This window comes from Diplotaxodon limnothrissa, linkage group LG2, assembly GCF_057381915.1.
Source record: "Diplotaxodon limnothrissa isolate DT_005_m linkage group LG2, D_limnothrissa_male_GT1.1, whole genome shotgun sequence".
Classification (NCBI taxonomy): Eukaryota; Metazoa; Chordata; class Actinopteri; order Cichliformes; family Cichlidae; genus Diplotaxodon; species Diplotaxodon limnothrissa.
Genome location: NC_140597.1, coordinates 33,304,662 through 33,319,259, shown reverse-complemented (window position 1 = coordinate 33,319,259; position 14,598 = coordinate 33,304,662). Strand labels below are relative to the sequence as shown.

Sequence of the window (14,598 nt, the reverse complement as noted above, 5' to 3'; positions counted from 1 at the left end):
TGAGGTGAAACAAAGTAAGACTGCGTGCAATGATAAAATCCAAGACACATTCTCTTTCAACAGTTTGACCTTTTTATTCTGACACGACATCTTTTTAAAAATTCTTTATAAGGCCATTTTGGAATTTTTTTTTTTTTTAAATGTTCTCATTACAGATAGTTGAAACTCGTTCCATTCATCACAGCCAACAACAGCAATATTTTATCTCACATAGAAGTTACTTGCTATACTCACATAGGTTCAGGTTGTTCAGTGGCCACCATCCCTTGGCCAGAGCGGGAAGAAAAAAAAAAGTCAACACAGGTTCTCTTTATTTCTCTGTACGACGGCTGCTTTGTGCCATTTGTGATATTTTTTTTTTTTCTGGATGCCACTCGCACAGAAACCGGATGGGCGTTTGACAATAATCTCACAAGAATGCACGCCAGAGAAGCAGCAATGAACCGAAAAATAAAGTTTTTTTTAAAGAGTCACATGCACACTGAAGACACAGCCTGGTAGGGTATAAAACTCGTACTGAACAGTGATATTTGTGTGCTTCAAGCATGTACTTTCTCCCCCAAAATGATGTGCCATGTTCCCTTTAACATTCTGCAAACACTGCTGTGGGCCTTTACAGAAAAAAAATAAATAAATAAGCTTTCTGTAATGCCCAATCGTGAAAAACAAACACACTCCTCTTCTGATTAATCCCTTTCTTAACATGGCTGTGGGTATCAAAGTGAGAAGTGTTCCTTTTAACAAGAAAAAAAAAAAGCAAATGAAGCAAGAAATTCTAAATACTTAAAGAAAAGTGTAAAAAAAATTAAAATAATTAGAAAAAATAAAAACATGCTTCACTACGAATGGTCTCAAGGCAAGGAAAATAAACAAACCCCAACGAACACACTGGCCAATTTCAAACCAGTCCCTCTTACATATTCAGTGGCATGGCATTAAAATTTAATGAAATATAACCATAGTTTCTATTTTCTCTTTAAAAAAAACAAACAAACTATCTGGGACTGGTTTGAAATCATGTACAGAACTACAAAGTTTCTTTCCAGTGGTGAAATAAATAAGCCCTTCCCCGCTGCTCCTATTTGGCTGGCCATCTGTTAAAGGTATAAGGTTGCTAGCATCTTGACTGACTGACAGACAAAAACCTCTCAGAAAGAAAAGAGAATAAAAACACCAAAAAGACATACGATGATCTTAAAGCTACAAACAGATTTTGCATAATGTCTCTAGCATAAACATTACAAGCGTACATTCCACAAAGATGCTTGTGCTGCGATTGTGAGAATTAACATTTCTTTGTGGCTTTTAAGAAAGAATAGAAAAAAAAACAACCTGTAATTTTTTGCCACTTCAGGTGTCCACCAAAGGATCATCATCATCTTCTTCTTTGGACAGTGAAAACTCCAGCAAAAACTTTGAATAGCTGATGCAGCCATCATTTCTCAACAGGCAACTGATTTTTAAATCGCTTTCATGAATAATTACATACAGTATAACTGCCACCGTTATCAATAGTCATCTCCAATACCTGACAATTTCACCCAATAATAATCTGTATACATTTATATAAAACAATATTTAAAAAAAGACTTATAAAACTAAAATGATACTGTCTTTATAGATTGGACTCTTTACTCCATGATTCTTATCAATATACAGATTGTGTGGTCCGTTCAGACATTATTATTGGTCAACAGTCCGAAATCCTCCCTCTTAAAGTTTTACATCCACTGGATAAAGGCCATCCTTTCTATGAGTGTCAGACACTGTTGTCAGTACTCTGTGCTAATGTACCAAAGTAAAATGGCAAATCATTGACTAGCTATGCGTGCTCTATAGACAAATCTGTACCCAGCTGTGATGATACAGTCGCATCAGTCTATGGCTCACAAAGTGGCTAATTGTTTGTTCAAATCTGAAAGGCTGGCAGATAAGACTGGCCAGTGGCATTACAAAGATAATAAAGTGAGTACCAAACAGGCCTGCTCCCTTAGTCCAGCGCAGCAGGAGCCTGTAGTCATGAATAATATCCAGCTCGGGTAAAAGACAAGTGGAAGTTGTCCAGTGACTTTCTCCCATCCTTGTGGCAGATCATGTGGGATGTTTGTCACTTAAACTGATATCTCATATGTGGTCCCTCCGACACCGGTTACCTTCTTCACCCCTCCCCCTGGTTTGGATGTGGTGTGATTAGCCAAGACTGGGCGAGAGGTGGATCTGATTGGACAGCCATCGGGAGGGGAGGAGCCACATCAGGGTAGAGGAGAGAGAAGAGAGGGAGATGCAGGTGAGTGGTTCTTTTTCGAAAATAAAGCACTAACCGCAGAAGTTTCTTTACACGAGATCTTGTAAGGCATTCGGTAACTACACTGAGTGAGGACAGGGGAAAGACACAAAAGGCTACAAGGCAAAACACAGCAGCATGGGCAGACATGTCACATTCCAACAACTAAACCAAAAAGACTTACACAGACACAGTTTACTATTCAAGCACTAAACAGGTAAAGACTGTAAGTAAAACATGAAGGAGGAAAAGGAAGACTCACACAGATCATGGAAGAAGAGGAGGGCTGACACAAACCAGGAAGGAAGAGTAGTAGGAAAAGGAGGAAGAAGAGTAGCAGGCTGACGGATCTGGCGACGGATCACTACTCACTGTGTAGCCTGTTGCCCTCCTCCCCCTCCCAGCACAGCGCCTCCTCCTGCAAGTCGAGGCTTGTGCTGAGGCCCTGCCTCCATATTGTAAGGCAGGGACTTGCCTAGGGAGAGGCCACGAGGAGGCGGGGAGACAGGGGGCTCGAGCAATCGAGCCCCAGGAGAAGAGGATGAGGAGGAAGGGTTACGAGGGGGACGGGAAGAGAAGTCCTGGTTATGCTGAAGCAGGTGGTGGGTCTCAAGTGGCCCAGCGGAGGAGGGAAGGGGAGGGCTGACAGCACGCAGGTAGGCCTTGTGGGGGGAGGAGAAAGTGGCAGAGCCCTGGAGCAGCTGCCCCTCCCTCTGCTGGGCAATCTGAGCTGAGAGAAAGGGCGACGTGTAGCCCTGCAGCGGAGTACTGGGTGACACCACCTCAGTCTGGCCCCTTACAGCTGAAGAGAGAAATGGAGCATGAGGCTTCTGTGGTGACAGCTCGTGGGCGGCTGACTCGAACTCTGGGCTCTCGGATGGTGTCAGCAGGCTATCATAGGACAGGCTGCCATTCCGAGGTGTCTGATTGGCCAGGCTTTTGTAGCTGGTGTCTGTGGTGCCCTCTGAATGGAGCGTGGCCAGCGGGTTATGTGCAGTGTGTGCTGAGCGCAGGCTGGAGGAGTGTGAGCCACCAGTGGACAGAACCAGAGAGGATGGGTAGGAGGTGTAGGAGCGCCCAGTCAGGGAGTAACCTGACATGCCCCCTAACACCCCACCAGCAGTCCCGCCAGGGCCTCCGGGGCCCTCGCCCCTTTCCCCTCCCCCTCTGCGCACCCCTACACCTCCCCCCACCACTGTGGTTCCATCCAAGCTGCTCGGCTCAGAGCGGTAGCTAGGTTGGCGGCTGGACTGCAGGATGGAAGGAGATGGAGAGTCAAGACTCTCTCCACGGATCATCTGAAGAGGAGAGAGGAGGAGAAACAGACCAAAGGGGAGAGGGTAAGGAAAAGTGTGATGAAGATGAAAGCAGGAGTAAAGAGGGGAGGGAGAAAGATGAAAATTACCACCTTGCCGTGGGAATAGAAAGCAGAGAACAGAAAGCAATTTTGTAGAGATTTTTAAACAGGGAAAAAAATAAATAAAAGAGTGGTGGGGAGAACTGGATGCTTGACCGGTGTGCTACTCAATCATCACACTACTGGATTGGGAATATTGACTGGTTTCAACAAGCACTAACACTGCATGTCAAAGACTGTGTGTGTCAACAAATGAATGGAAATACAAAAACATATGGAACATGAACTATACATTGCAGTCAATGCAGTCTCAGGGGAAAAGGACAGATCCATTCAAACACACAGAGACAGCCAAAGGGATACAGGTATACACACGTACTGAGACTTACTGATCAACCGATGGCCACTGAATGAACAATTTAAAGTAAAAAAAAAAAAAAAAAAAAAAAAGGGGGCATGTATTAACCATTAAGGATTTAGAGGGGCAGGGGATATAAGCCACCAACGCTTCCCCTGTTTCACGCATTAAGCTTGAGCACATCTGTGAGTTTTTCCTCATTAAGCTATGTATAAATCAACAAGGCTGTGTGCAGATGGTATTTTGATTTGATTATGTCTGCGTTTTAAATGTAATTAACTTCAGCTATTTTTTCCTTTTCGTACATGGTTTACACAGAGCACTTTAAGGTGTCTGTAAACTAAGATCTACCTTGTTGGGATGTGTGAGTGCAGTGTGGTTTCTCCCTGGGCTGTTGAAGGTTGGCCGGTACTTATACATTGATGGCGTAGGTGGTGCTTCAGTCAGCAAGCTGCTCTCTGAGTGACAAGAAACCAAAAGTGACATTTGAACAAGGTCTGTTTATGATTAGAAAACAAATATTCATCTATTTACACAAAAGCTAAGAACTCTCTCTGCATATTCTGTCATACAAAGTGGAATCCTAGGTTCAATTATGCATTTGTATGTGCATCTCACCCTCTGTGTCAGCACGGGGAAGGCCAGGGTAACGAAGCTCTGGCTTTGGAGGAGGTGGAGCCTCTGCATCCGCTGACTGGCTCTCCATCTGATCTAGACTACTCTTGGACTGGAAAGGATGAGGACCGAAAACAAAAAGCCATTCAGTGAAATCAGACTGCCTGGAACAGAGGGCTACATCTGTAACGTTTTCCAGGTTTTGATATCTGATTAATGTTGCAGACAATTTCAGGATCCTGTGGGAGTGAATTATCTTTTCTCATAACCAAACATTAAAAAAAGAAAAGAAAGTTTGACACCCAATGACTGAGGGGAAAATGTAAAATAATTAATTAATTTTTTAAAAAAAAGCATCTTCCATCACACAAACTCTTGAATGTTCTGAGTTTTGCCCTCCATGCTATTGAGTCACGACAGACACACACCTCTCTCAAAACACGCAGTTTCACAACATAGATGGTGATACATGGTAATACTAACAAGTTAATATTTGATACAATGACCTTTATTCTTCAACACAGGCAGCTTTCTACTATGTTATTCAAGTAGTCTTCAGGAGCACTTCTCCAGGCTTCTTGAAGGACTCTTCTTTGCATGTTAGCTGCATTTTGATCTGTTCTCTGTCAAGATGATCCCACTCATCCCGAACACATGTAGAGTGTTCCAGGCTTTGGGGAGACCAATCCATGACTCATAGTATCACACTGCTGTTTTTTTGTTTTTTTTGTTTCCTTTTAAATCCAGATATTTTTTACTGTATTTGCAGTGTTTTTGGGAGTACTATCACAGACAAAGCCACTACCATTAAGATGCTTTCCACAAGTAGCTCAATGTGGCTCAATATCGTGCAATTCTTTTCTGCAATCATAATTCCATTAATTATAACAAAATCTCCAATACCACTAGCTGAAATGCAGCCCTAAACCATTCACATGCATTTCAGCTAGTGGTGATCAACAACTCTTGAACCACTCTTGTTGGAAAATACTGACAAAACAACACAAAGAAGAAGAAGACTACTATTAAGTTATTTAATCTCTACTAATAGTATGGTCTGCAAAACTACACCTGCTGCTACTTTCCAGCAGCTGCAGCACCAATATAAACTACATTAGCTGACTGCTAACAACCAGAGTTTGTGTTGCTTCTGACCTTTTAATATTTAAACATGAAATTAAAATTGATGAAATATTTTGTGCACCAGATTTCTCTTCTCTAAAACTCATACCACAGTAATAATATAGACATATAGCATATCTGTGGAGCTGTTATAAAGCGCTATACAAATACAGGCCATTTATCAGGCCATTTATATCCAGACTTCTCTGTACAGACTGCATGTGTTTGTTCAATTCATTATAACTCACCCTAGTGCTATGTCGGTCATTCTGGATGCCGTTGTCCAAGACCTTGGCTTCTAGTTGAGCTTCAGTGAGAGCAGGTCTAAGAAAAGGTGGCTGAACTTCCACCATCTGCCGGCCCCGCCAACGACCTATGTATCTATAACACACACACACACGTATTCAAAAAGATACAACCCAGCTCTGTTGACCAACACCTCACCCACTCACTCCAAAGGTCTGCATTAGATATTTAATTACCTCAACAGACCAGAATGAACTATAAAAGAGTAGGGTGGAAAAGTGGAAGGGGAAAGAGAGCAATGGAAAGAAAGAGGTAGTGGAAAAGGAATAACTGCAGAGCTGAGTGTTAAACGGGGGGGAGTAAATAGATGAGTGCAGAGAAGAAAGATTGCTGACCTGGGGGCTTGGGAGCTGCAGAGTACATGGGTAATATTCCTCAAGCAGCCGTTGGTGAAAGGGTTAACGCCTCCCCGAAACTTCCCTGTCACCTACGGAGAGGAAGCGAGATAAAACAGTTGCATACCTAACAAAAACACATTAACCAGTGTAAAGCATGCCTGACTTATCTCAGTGATGCAGACCGTGATTTGCACAACCACCTCTGGTATGTACCTGTTCATTTGTGGTTCGACCGCGAGCCACCAGCACTATGTGAAACCCAGTCAGACCAGCGACTGGGACAAAAAACAGGCCAGCCACACACATCACACCCATACTGGTGGGGGTTGTCAAGGAAATCACAAAAAGAAAAACCCCTGTCATAAGACACAGGAAAATCTATTCCAATGATGTGTTTTGTGTTTGAGAGTTCCATAATGTGTTGTGCATTTCTATGACAGACTTATGCCAAGTAAAGGATACGTAACAGCAGCACCTGGCGTGTCCAACTCCTGTTGGTGGTGCAGGACATAAACCAAGCCAAAGCCAAATACGTTCATGATGTGGGTTGTGAGAGAAAGTAAGAATAGGAAGAAATAACGATAATTCCTCCGACCAATGCAGTTGTTCACCCAAGGACAGTGGTGATCAAAATCCTAAGAATAAATAAAAAGATTAAAAGATATCTCTCAGAGGGAAACGATAAGAATAAGCAACAACTACAGTACATCATATTGCATGTCCACACAATTTCCACCTCCCACACTCACACATGAAAACTAAGAATAGGACAGATCTAGGCTGTGTAGTGAAACCACACAGGAGTGTATAGAAGCCCACTGTGAAATTAGGACTTGCTATTAAAACTGAAAGACATTTTAACATGAATATATAACAGTCATTTAGGTCATTTTATTACATTAAGTGCTTAAACTCATGGAAACATCAGATTTCCAAGATTGTGTTTCCCTACCATTTAGTTTATAGGTTAAAAAGAAATAGCATAACCAAGGCAACAACAGAAATTTTAATTAAAAGATTTTTAGCATACATAATTACAAAACATTATCCAATTTTTAATGAAGTTCACTCATTGCTGTATGATACTACCAATTCATTTCTAATTTAGAGCCACAAGAATACCCAGTCAACATTATTAAGCAGGGATAAATGTATAATTATGTACCTCCACACAGTTGTCGCACACTGAGCAGTGCGAGCAGCGCGGTGGTCGGTAGAAGCGGCATGTTGAGCACCACTTCATGCGCACCTGGATGCCTTTGATCTCCACTGTCTTATAGAGTGGAGCGCGGAAGTCATCCTCTTTGTCCTCATCTTCCTCCGCTGCAGACACAGACAACCTGAGATTAAACTTGTATCATAATCACCTAATAACCATCTCACATGGTCTCTCTAAATTACTTTATAGGCAGTGAGTATTCGAACAAATAGTCTTATTTTGCATGTACTTTAAAAGTATTGCACATGCATCATTAGGACGTGACATTTTACTTTCTAGAAGTTCACCTCTGGGAAAGATTCCAGGATCCATAAAAGTGGCCATGCAGAAGTTGGCGAGGGTGAAGAGGAAGATTACGGCATTATATATAGGAATGACAGAGGAGAAATGCTCTGACAACCATGGGCACCTGGAGAGTGTTAAGGAGGATGGAAACAAAATTACAGTTAGACAAGCTTCCACCAATCCCCACACTTAGTGGTAAGATGTGGAAAGGAAAAAAAGTAACCAAGTAACATTTCACACTCCACCATCAACTTCTTATAAGCTTATGTGTAAGCTAAACAACTGCCCACAGAAGTTGCTCAGTGGCAGAAATAGGAGACTGTGTTTGTGTTGGGGAGGTGACAGGTGTGGCTGCGATAAACTATGAACAAATGTTCCTGAAAAGCTGTCAACTTACTTTGAAAAAACATTAAAAGAACAGCAAAAAAAAAAAAAAAAACCCTACTTATTTTAACACTGAACATAATGCATGTGGATGTTTACACATCGCTCCAGCATGTACAAACACATGTGTATGTACACACATGTAGGCCCTTTAAAACCCATGTTTGATATGAAACAAAACCAAGAAACACTCACGTGAAGCAGAAGAAGAGCGTTGTGGCTCCGACAAGGAAAGTGGTGGCTGCAGACACCGGGACGTACCGGCTGGGTCGAAATGGACGGGGAGGAGCAGAAGCAACGCCACCTACTCCTCCCCCAACCCCCCCACTGCTGAAGCCAGGCATCAGAGATAGAGAGAGGGTGGAGGAAGACAGAGAGAGGTAGCTATCTACTGTCTACCTGCTGTAAAGGGGTGCTTTCCAGGTCAAAATGGCATATGTGGCGTTCATCTGGGAGGAGGGGCCATAGCTACTGACTGGAAAAGAAAACCAACACTATGCAAAGCAGCAAATAAAGGGAAACATTAGGGGTTTTCTGTGTCCAGAAACTAAATGTCTCCCAGTACTAATATAATCACTAAAAACAGATTTATTTTTTTTTACATAGCAATATACAAACTGCTGTGTACAGCTTGTTGTAAATATTTGTGTGCATAATCTTAATAGAAGCTTATAAAAGCAAAACTATACAAGAGCAGTGTGATACAAAAATATGTATAGGTAATTCATAAATATTTTTGTATGGCTTTAATGGAACTGTATTTGGTGCAACAATATAAATAAATCTAATCTTCTACTGTTACTCCCTGGCACCAGTGCAAACGTAACACTGCTGTGCATATACGCGAAAGGACCAGCACTCACGCACAAAACACTGGAACAGCTCAGGGTTTACATTAATGCTCCATCACTGGGCTTCAGTTCTGATTATCCCGCTCAGTGAAAATGAAAAGACCAGAAAAATTAAAGAGGTAGTGGGTGTACAGTCAACAGGCCAAGAGCAGAAGCACATGGAGGAGAACAGGCAGAGGATTGAGCGCAGCAGCTGCTGATGACTTCTGTGATCCTCCCGAGAAGGCTTATTTAGGCACTGGGTGGGTGGAAGAAACTGAGGATAGTGGCAGGAGGGAGAGTTCCAGCATTTCAAACTTAGTCCACAGGGGAAAACAACTAAACAAACAAATTCAGTTTTAAACCAGTTGTGGGAAGCCGTTTAACATCAAACTAAAGTCCAGCTGGGATTTGTTTTCAAAAAAAAGCTGCTATTAAAAAGAAAATAAAAATCATTAAAAAAAAAAAAAAAAAAAAATGTCTAGCCTTTTATTTACTAGGAAAATAACTCAAAAAACCAAGTGGAGTCCCCTGGATCTTCTGAGACTCCTGTTGTCAGTCTGTGTCATTAAGGGCACAAAACCAACTCATTCCACATGGAAGTCCCGTGTATGTCACCGAGGTGTCACCACTTTTTGCTGGGATTGGGTCTTCCACCTCCAAATTCTCTGCAGGTTGAGCTCTTTTCCCATACTGCGTCTCCTAAAGAAAGCCACGTAGAGTTTGGATGTCACATGGTTAGATGGATTTCACACCTTTTTCCCCCTCAAATAAACAAACCAAAACCTCCCCAAAAAAAACAAAAAGATCTTTGGCTCCTTTTCTTCTTTCACACTTGGGTTCTTTGTGCAAGTTGCTGGACAACCCTGTAAGAAAAATAAATCACACAAAAACTCAATGAGCAGAACAAAGACAGGACCAGAACGAATTTGTTTCAAATAATTGAAGCTTTAATGAGCCCTTGGTTCAGATCAGTAGTGTCCAACCAGTTTGTTCCCACAGTACACCTACATTAATAGTCCCACAAAGTCTATATAGCAAGGCACTTCTATCTGCAATTTTGCTTCATTGGAACACAGCATGCCAACTACAATTTAGCAGTTTGAATCACACAGAAAGTAATCTTTTTGCCCCTCCTGCTATCAATCAGACCCTCTGACCTGTAGAAATATGGCAAATTAAAATCTTATTATTTTTTTGTGTCGCTAGAACAATATTTGTGATGACTTCCGCCTCATGACAAGAAGGTCCTGGGTTCAAATCCAGTTTGAGACCTTTCTGTGTGGAGTTTGAATGTTCTCCCCGTGTCTGTGTGGGCTCTTTCCAGATACTCTGCCTTCCTCACACAGTCCAAAGATAAGGATGAGATTAGGTTGATTCCTAATTCTGAATTAGCCCCCTTGCAATGCTGAAGTGAAGTCCTACCTGCCTTTAGGAATACCATTTTGGAAACCCGGGATTAGAGTAATGGGTTTTTGATAACCACTATATTTGCATTACATTTATTATCTTTGTCCTATGTGGTGGCAAATTAAATCTTTGCATCTCTGACTGCCAATGCATAATACATCTCATACCATAAGCGTGGAATATAGAATTACCAAATATGTTTGAAAACATGTATACTACAATGTTTTGCAGGTAGCCTTCAATGTATTTCCTTGTTAAATCACAGGCCAAAGGTCTTAGTTTGATTTCACAACAAACCAGACTCACTGACCAAGTTCCTCCTTTCTCTACAAGCTTGCCTTAAGCAGTGTGGGTATTTCACCATAACCCCGTCACCACCTCAGTGACCTCAGGTTGTCAGATGGAAATACCTTCCACGAAGGGAAACTGAAAACAACACACAGACAACGATCTGTGGAAAAGGTGCACGCCTTTCACACACACAATCACGCTCATACTCCTTAACTCTTGTAGAAAAACTAGTCTGTGAGTACACTGAAAACGGATCCGAAGCAACAGTGTAATCTGATCGTTTGGACACACTTCTCTCGTCAACAACCATCCGTACTAACAAATGGCAGAGAGAGGTGTCAGTAGGTAATAATCGCACTTGCCCCAAAACTACCCCCCCACCACCACCACCACCACTGTAATACATGTTAATCCTAAAATCTCCGTGTCGAGCATTGCTTATCATGTCACCGCAACAATCTACACATCGCATGCTACAACCGGTCAAGCAAATTTAATACATTTTCCCTGTAACAGTGACATACTCGCGCTTGATTTTTGCCGTCTGCTTTAAATCTACACCCATAGACAGACTTTGACTTCATCTCAAAATGAAACGTTACACATACCAACCGTTAAACAGCAGGCCAGGGCAGTGCTAGGATTCAGTCAAGACCAGCTAACGTTATCATAATCAGCTGCCAACACCGTGAACCTCATAAAAATACACACACCACTGTTTTAAATCCAAAAGCCGCAGAGAAGTAGTAGCCCATGCGACCTACAAAAACCAATTAAAACACGACCCATACTTGGAAATCACAAGATACTGAGTAGGTAATCATACAGTGAGCTTTTTACCTAGCCTAAAGTTTTTTTGCGACACTGTACGATCCTTTACCACAGCTATAAGAGTTAGCTTAACATTAGTTATCTGGCTAGCATGAGAGCTGTACAGTAGCAAATAGATTTTCATTAACAACTGACGAAACAACTGTGGCGAATTTCACCTGAAAAATGGCTAAAAAGAAGAGGTAAAACACACACCTAATCATGAACACACGAGGTGTCTTGCTTGTAGGGTGTGGGTCGATTCGGTCCTCCTTGAGTTAGCCGCTAGCAACCTACTTAGCTCGCCTGCTAGGCCGACGTAGGAATCCCGGAAGTAGCCCGTCAGGCCTCAGGTGGGGCAACCAGCCAATCACAGACATGGAAGGCGTCGACTCTGGGAAAAGAAAAACACTGTGCGTGATGGGCCAGTATTTTTTTGTTTGTTTGTTACTAGAAGTAATTCTATATAGATTAACCCTAAAACGATTATGTATTATGTTCTAGGAACATGTGAGTACTTTCATACACTTTCTAAAAGACAATAAGGTACTATTTGTATGCAACAAAACAAACAAGCGCTGCGTTTGAATGGTGGAATGAAGAAGTACTGGCAAGTGTTCAAAATGTTGTGCCAAAAAGTGATCGTCTACCAAAAACTGATTTCCGGTATTTGTCAAAAACTGATTGCTCGTATTTAAACTGCTTTAAGTAACTTGTTGGGCTATAATATGTGAAACATATGTCAAATGCGTCCCTCATGGATGACATAAAGTTATCTTGAGCCACAAACAACATTCGTGCAAGAAGGTAGAAGCCGCAATCAGTTTTTGGCAGTGACTTTTATATAACCTTTATTTATGCAGTTAAAAAAAATCTCATTAACATTAAAAATGTAAGTTGGCCAAGAGGACTCCAGAAATAGCAGCAAATATTACAATAGTTCTGTAAAAATACTTTAAGTGGGGATACAGGACCAGATTGGTTATAAAGTAAGTACAATAAAATAGAGTTATAAAGATACTTGAAACACAGATAATTTTTTAATTCTATATTTTTAATTCTATAATTTTTTTTATATAAACAGTGTTCACCGAAGTCTATTTACCAACATACATAAAGATATTACACGTAAAAATACACAGAAACGCTGGAAATCAGTTTTTGGCACGCAATCACTTTTGGCACAACAAATGGAAGAGGGTAGCGAAGAAAAAGTGGGAGACAGACAGTAGACAGGAGTTCCTAGTGGCTAGTTGGTAAAGGAAAATGCTTATGAGACTGGAGACTAAGCTGGAAAGGATGTGCAGCAGTTTGGATGGTTAAGAATAGAGATGGAAAGATACTTATCAGTGAAAGAGTGTATTGAGATGATAGAAGGAGTTTAAGAGCTTTGCGGAAAGTTAGTGAATCAGTTGGTTGGGTTCATGGTCGGGGTGGGTTTATATCAGGGATCTGCTCTGAGACCCTTCTTGTTTGTAATTGTGATGGACATTTTGATATATGAGGTAAGCCAGGAGTATCTGTGGACTATAATGTTTGCAGATAACATTGTGATCTGTAGTGAAAGTATGAAGCAGATAGAAGAGAGCCTGGAGAGAGAAGAGGAAAGTTAACAAAGCAAGATAGAATACATGCATATGAATGAGAGGAATAAAGCTGTAACAGTGAAGCTGCAAGGAGCACAAACAAGAAAGAAAGAAAGGGCAGTTTTGCTTGAAAACAGCTTTAAAACCTAAATTCACATTAGTGTGGCAAATCCACCGAAAATGCTTAAAACAACCCACCTGGAACATACCTTAGGGGAAAAAAATGCTATACACCAAAGAGAACAACTGCTGTTTAAAAAGAAAACAGCAGTCACACCAGATACTGATTTCTATATTTTTTAATAAGGAGTTTTATTTGCCATAAGCTGTTTGTGAAAATATTTTGACGGTACACCTACTTGAAATGGTTTTACACGGTTTCTTTTCCACAAAATTCACAATCTACGTTCCAGATGGCCATCTCAACCCTCCACAAAAGACCCACCTACCATTAATCCACACCCTGCTGGTTATGACAAATGGTTAACACTGACATGCATAAAGTAGGTGCAAAGAAACACTACATATGGCAGGCAGGGAATAGAAAAGAAAAATTAAGTAATTTAATAAAACAAAAAGGTTCAGAAAAAAAAAACAAAAAAAACAACACAAAATATTAGCAAGAAAAGATTCAAAGACAACAAATCTATCCAATATTATTTTTTTGAACCATGTGCTTACATTTAAATATCTACACTTATTTATTATATACTTAGTTTGAGATATTTGCACGTATTATGCATCACACAGTGTTGTTTTTGTGTATGCTTATAAGTCATGTTGTCATACATAGAAACGCTGTTACTCTAAAAAATTAAAAGAGCATCTGGTATGGTTTGGTAAGCTGGTAAGTGTTTACAGAACAAATATTAAATGACCTGCTAGTGTAGTGCTCCCAAACAATCACTAGCATGCTGTGTTTTAATGAAGCCTACAGGTTATTATTATTTGCCTTTCTTTTGTCAAAACAGAAGACCTACTGAATAAAACATTAAATTTCTTTAGGAAAGGTTATAAAACTGCAAAGTATTCCCAGGTTTGATTGGATTAGAATTAAGTTCATTAAGTGTGTTCCATCCTCAGCTCATTACATATTGGGTATGCAGATAATTAAATTATTGTTTGTTAGTAAGGGAAACATACTGATAGATAGTCAGATAGTGTAATTAAAAACAAACTCACACAACTTTTTACATTTAAAAAATTTATTACTCAAGAGAAAAAAATCTCTATGAAACAGATTATGAAGAAAAATATTTTATCTTTGCTTTGATAAAAAAAAATCCTTTTCTACAGACATCTGTGCAGTGTGGTCTAGAATTTACAGCTGCTTTCAATTTCTATTAGGGATGCACCAATTCCCAGCTCATGCTAAAATTGATAACACAACAAATTGACCAACG

General features: G+C 40.7%; 1 protein-coding gene across 2 annotated transcripts; it reads right to left on the bottom strand.

The window, feature by feature from the left end:
* Positions 1 to 66: 66 nt before the first annotated feature.
* Positions 67 to 11,927, bottom strand: zdhhc5b (zDHHC palmitoyltransferase 5b). 2 transcript variants are annotated; one of them, XM_085362703.1, is made up of 12 exons: positions 11,826 to 11,927; positions 8,464 to 9,964; positions 7,887 to 8,008; positions 7,546 to 7,703; positions 6,843 to 7,015; positions 6,594 to 6,696; positions 6,378 to 6,469; positions 5,985 to 6,117; positions 4,618 to 4,726; positions 4,351 to 4,457; positions 2,657 to 3,582; positions 67 to 2,217 (listed from the first exon to the last, which is right to left on the bottom strand). In XM_085362703.1, the coding sequence occupies exons 2-12, from the start codon at positions 8,610 to 8,612 to the stop codon at positions 2,112 to 2,114; spliced, it is 2,178 nt and encodes a 725-aa protein (XP_085218829.1). In that variant the 5' UTR covers positions 8,613 to 9,964; positions 11,826 to 11,927; the 3' UTR covers positions 67 to 2,111. The 2 variants fall into 2 exon arrangements, with proteins under 2 accessions (XP_085218829.1, XP_085218837.1); XM_085362711.1 differs by lacking the exon at positions 11,826 to 11,927 and adding an exon at positions 11,408 to 11,458.
* Between the last annotated feature and the right edge of the window lie 2,671 nt (positions 11,928 to 14,598).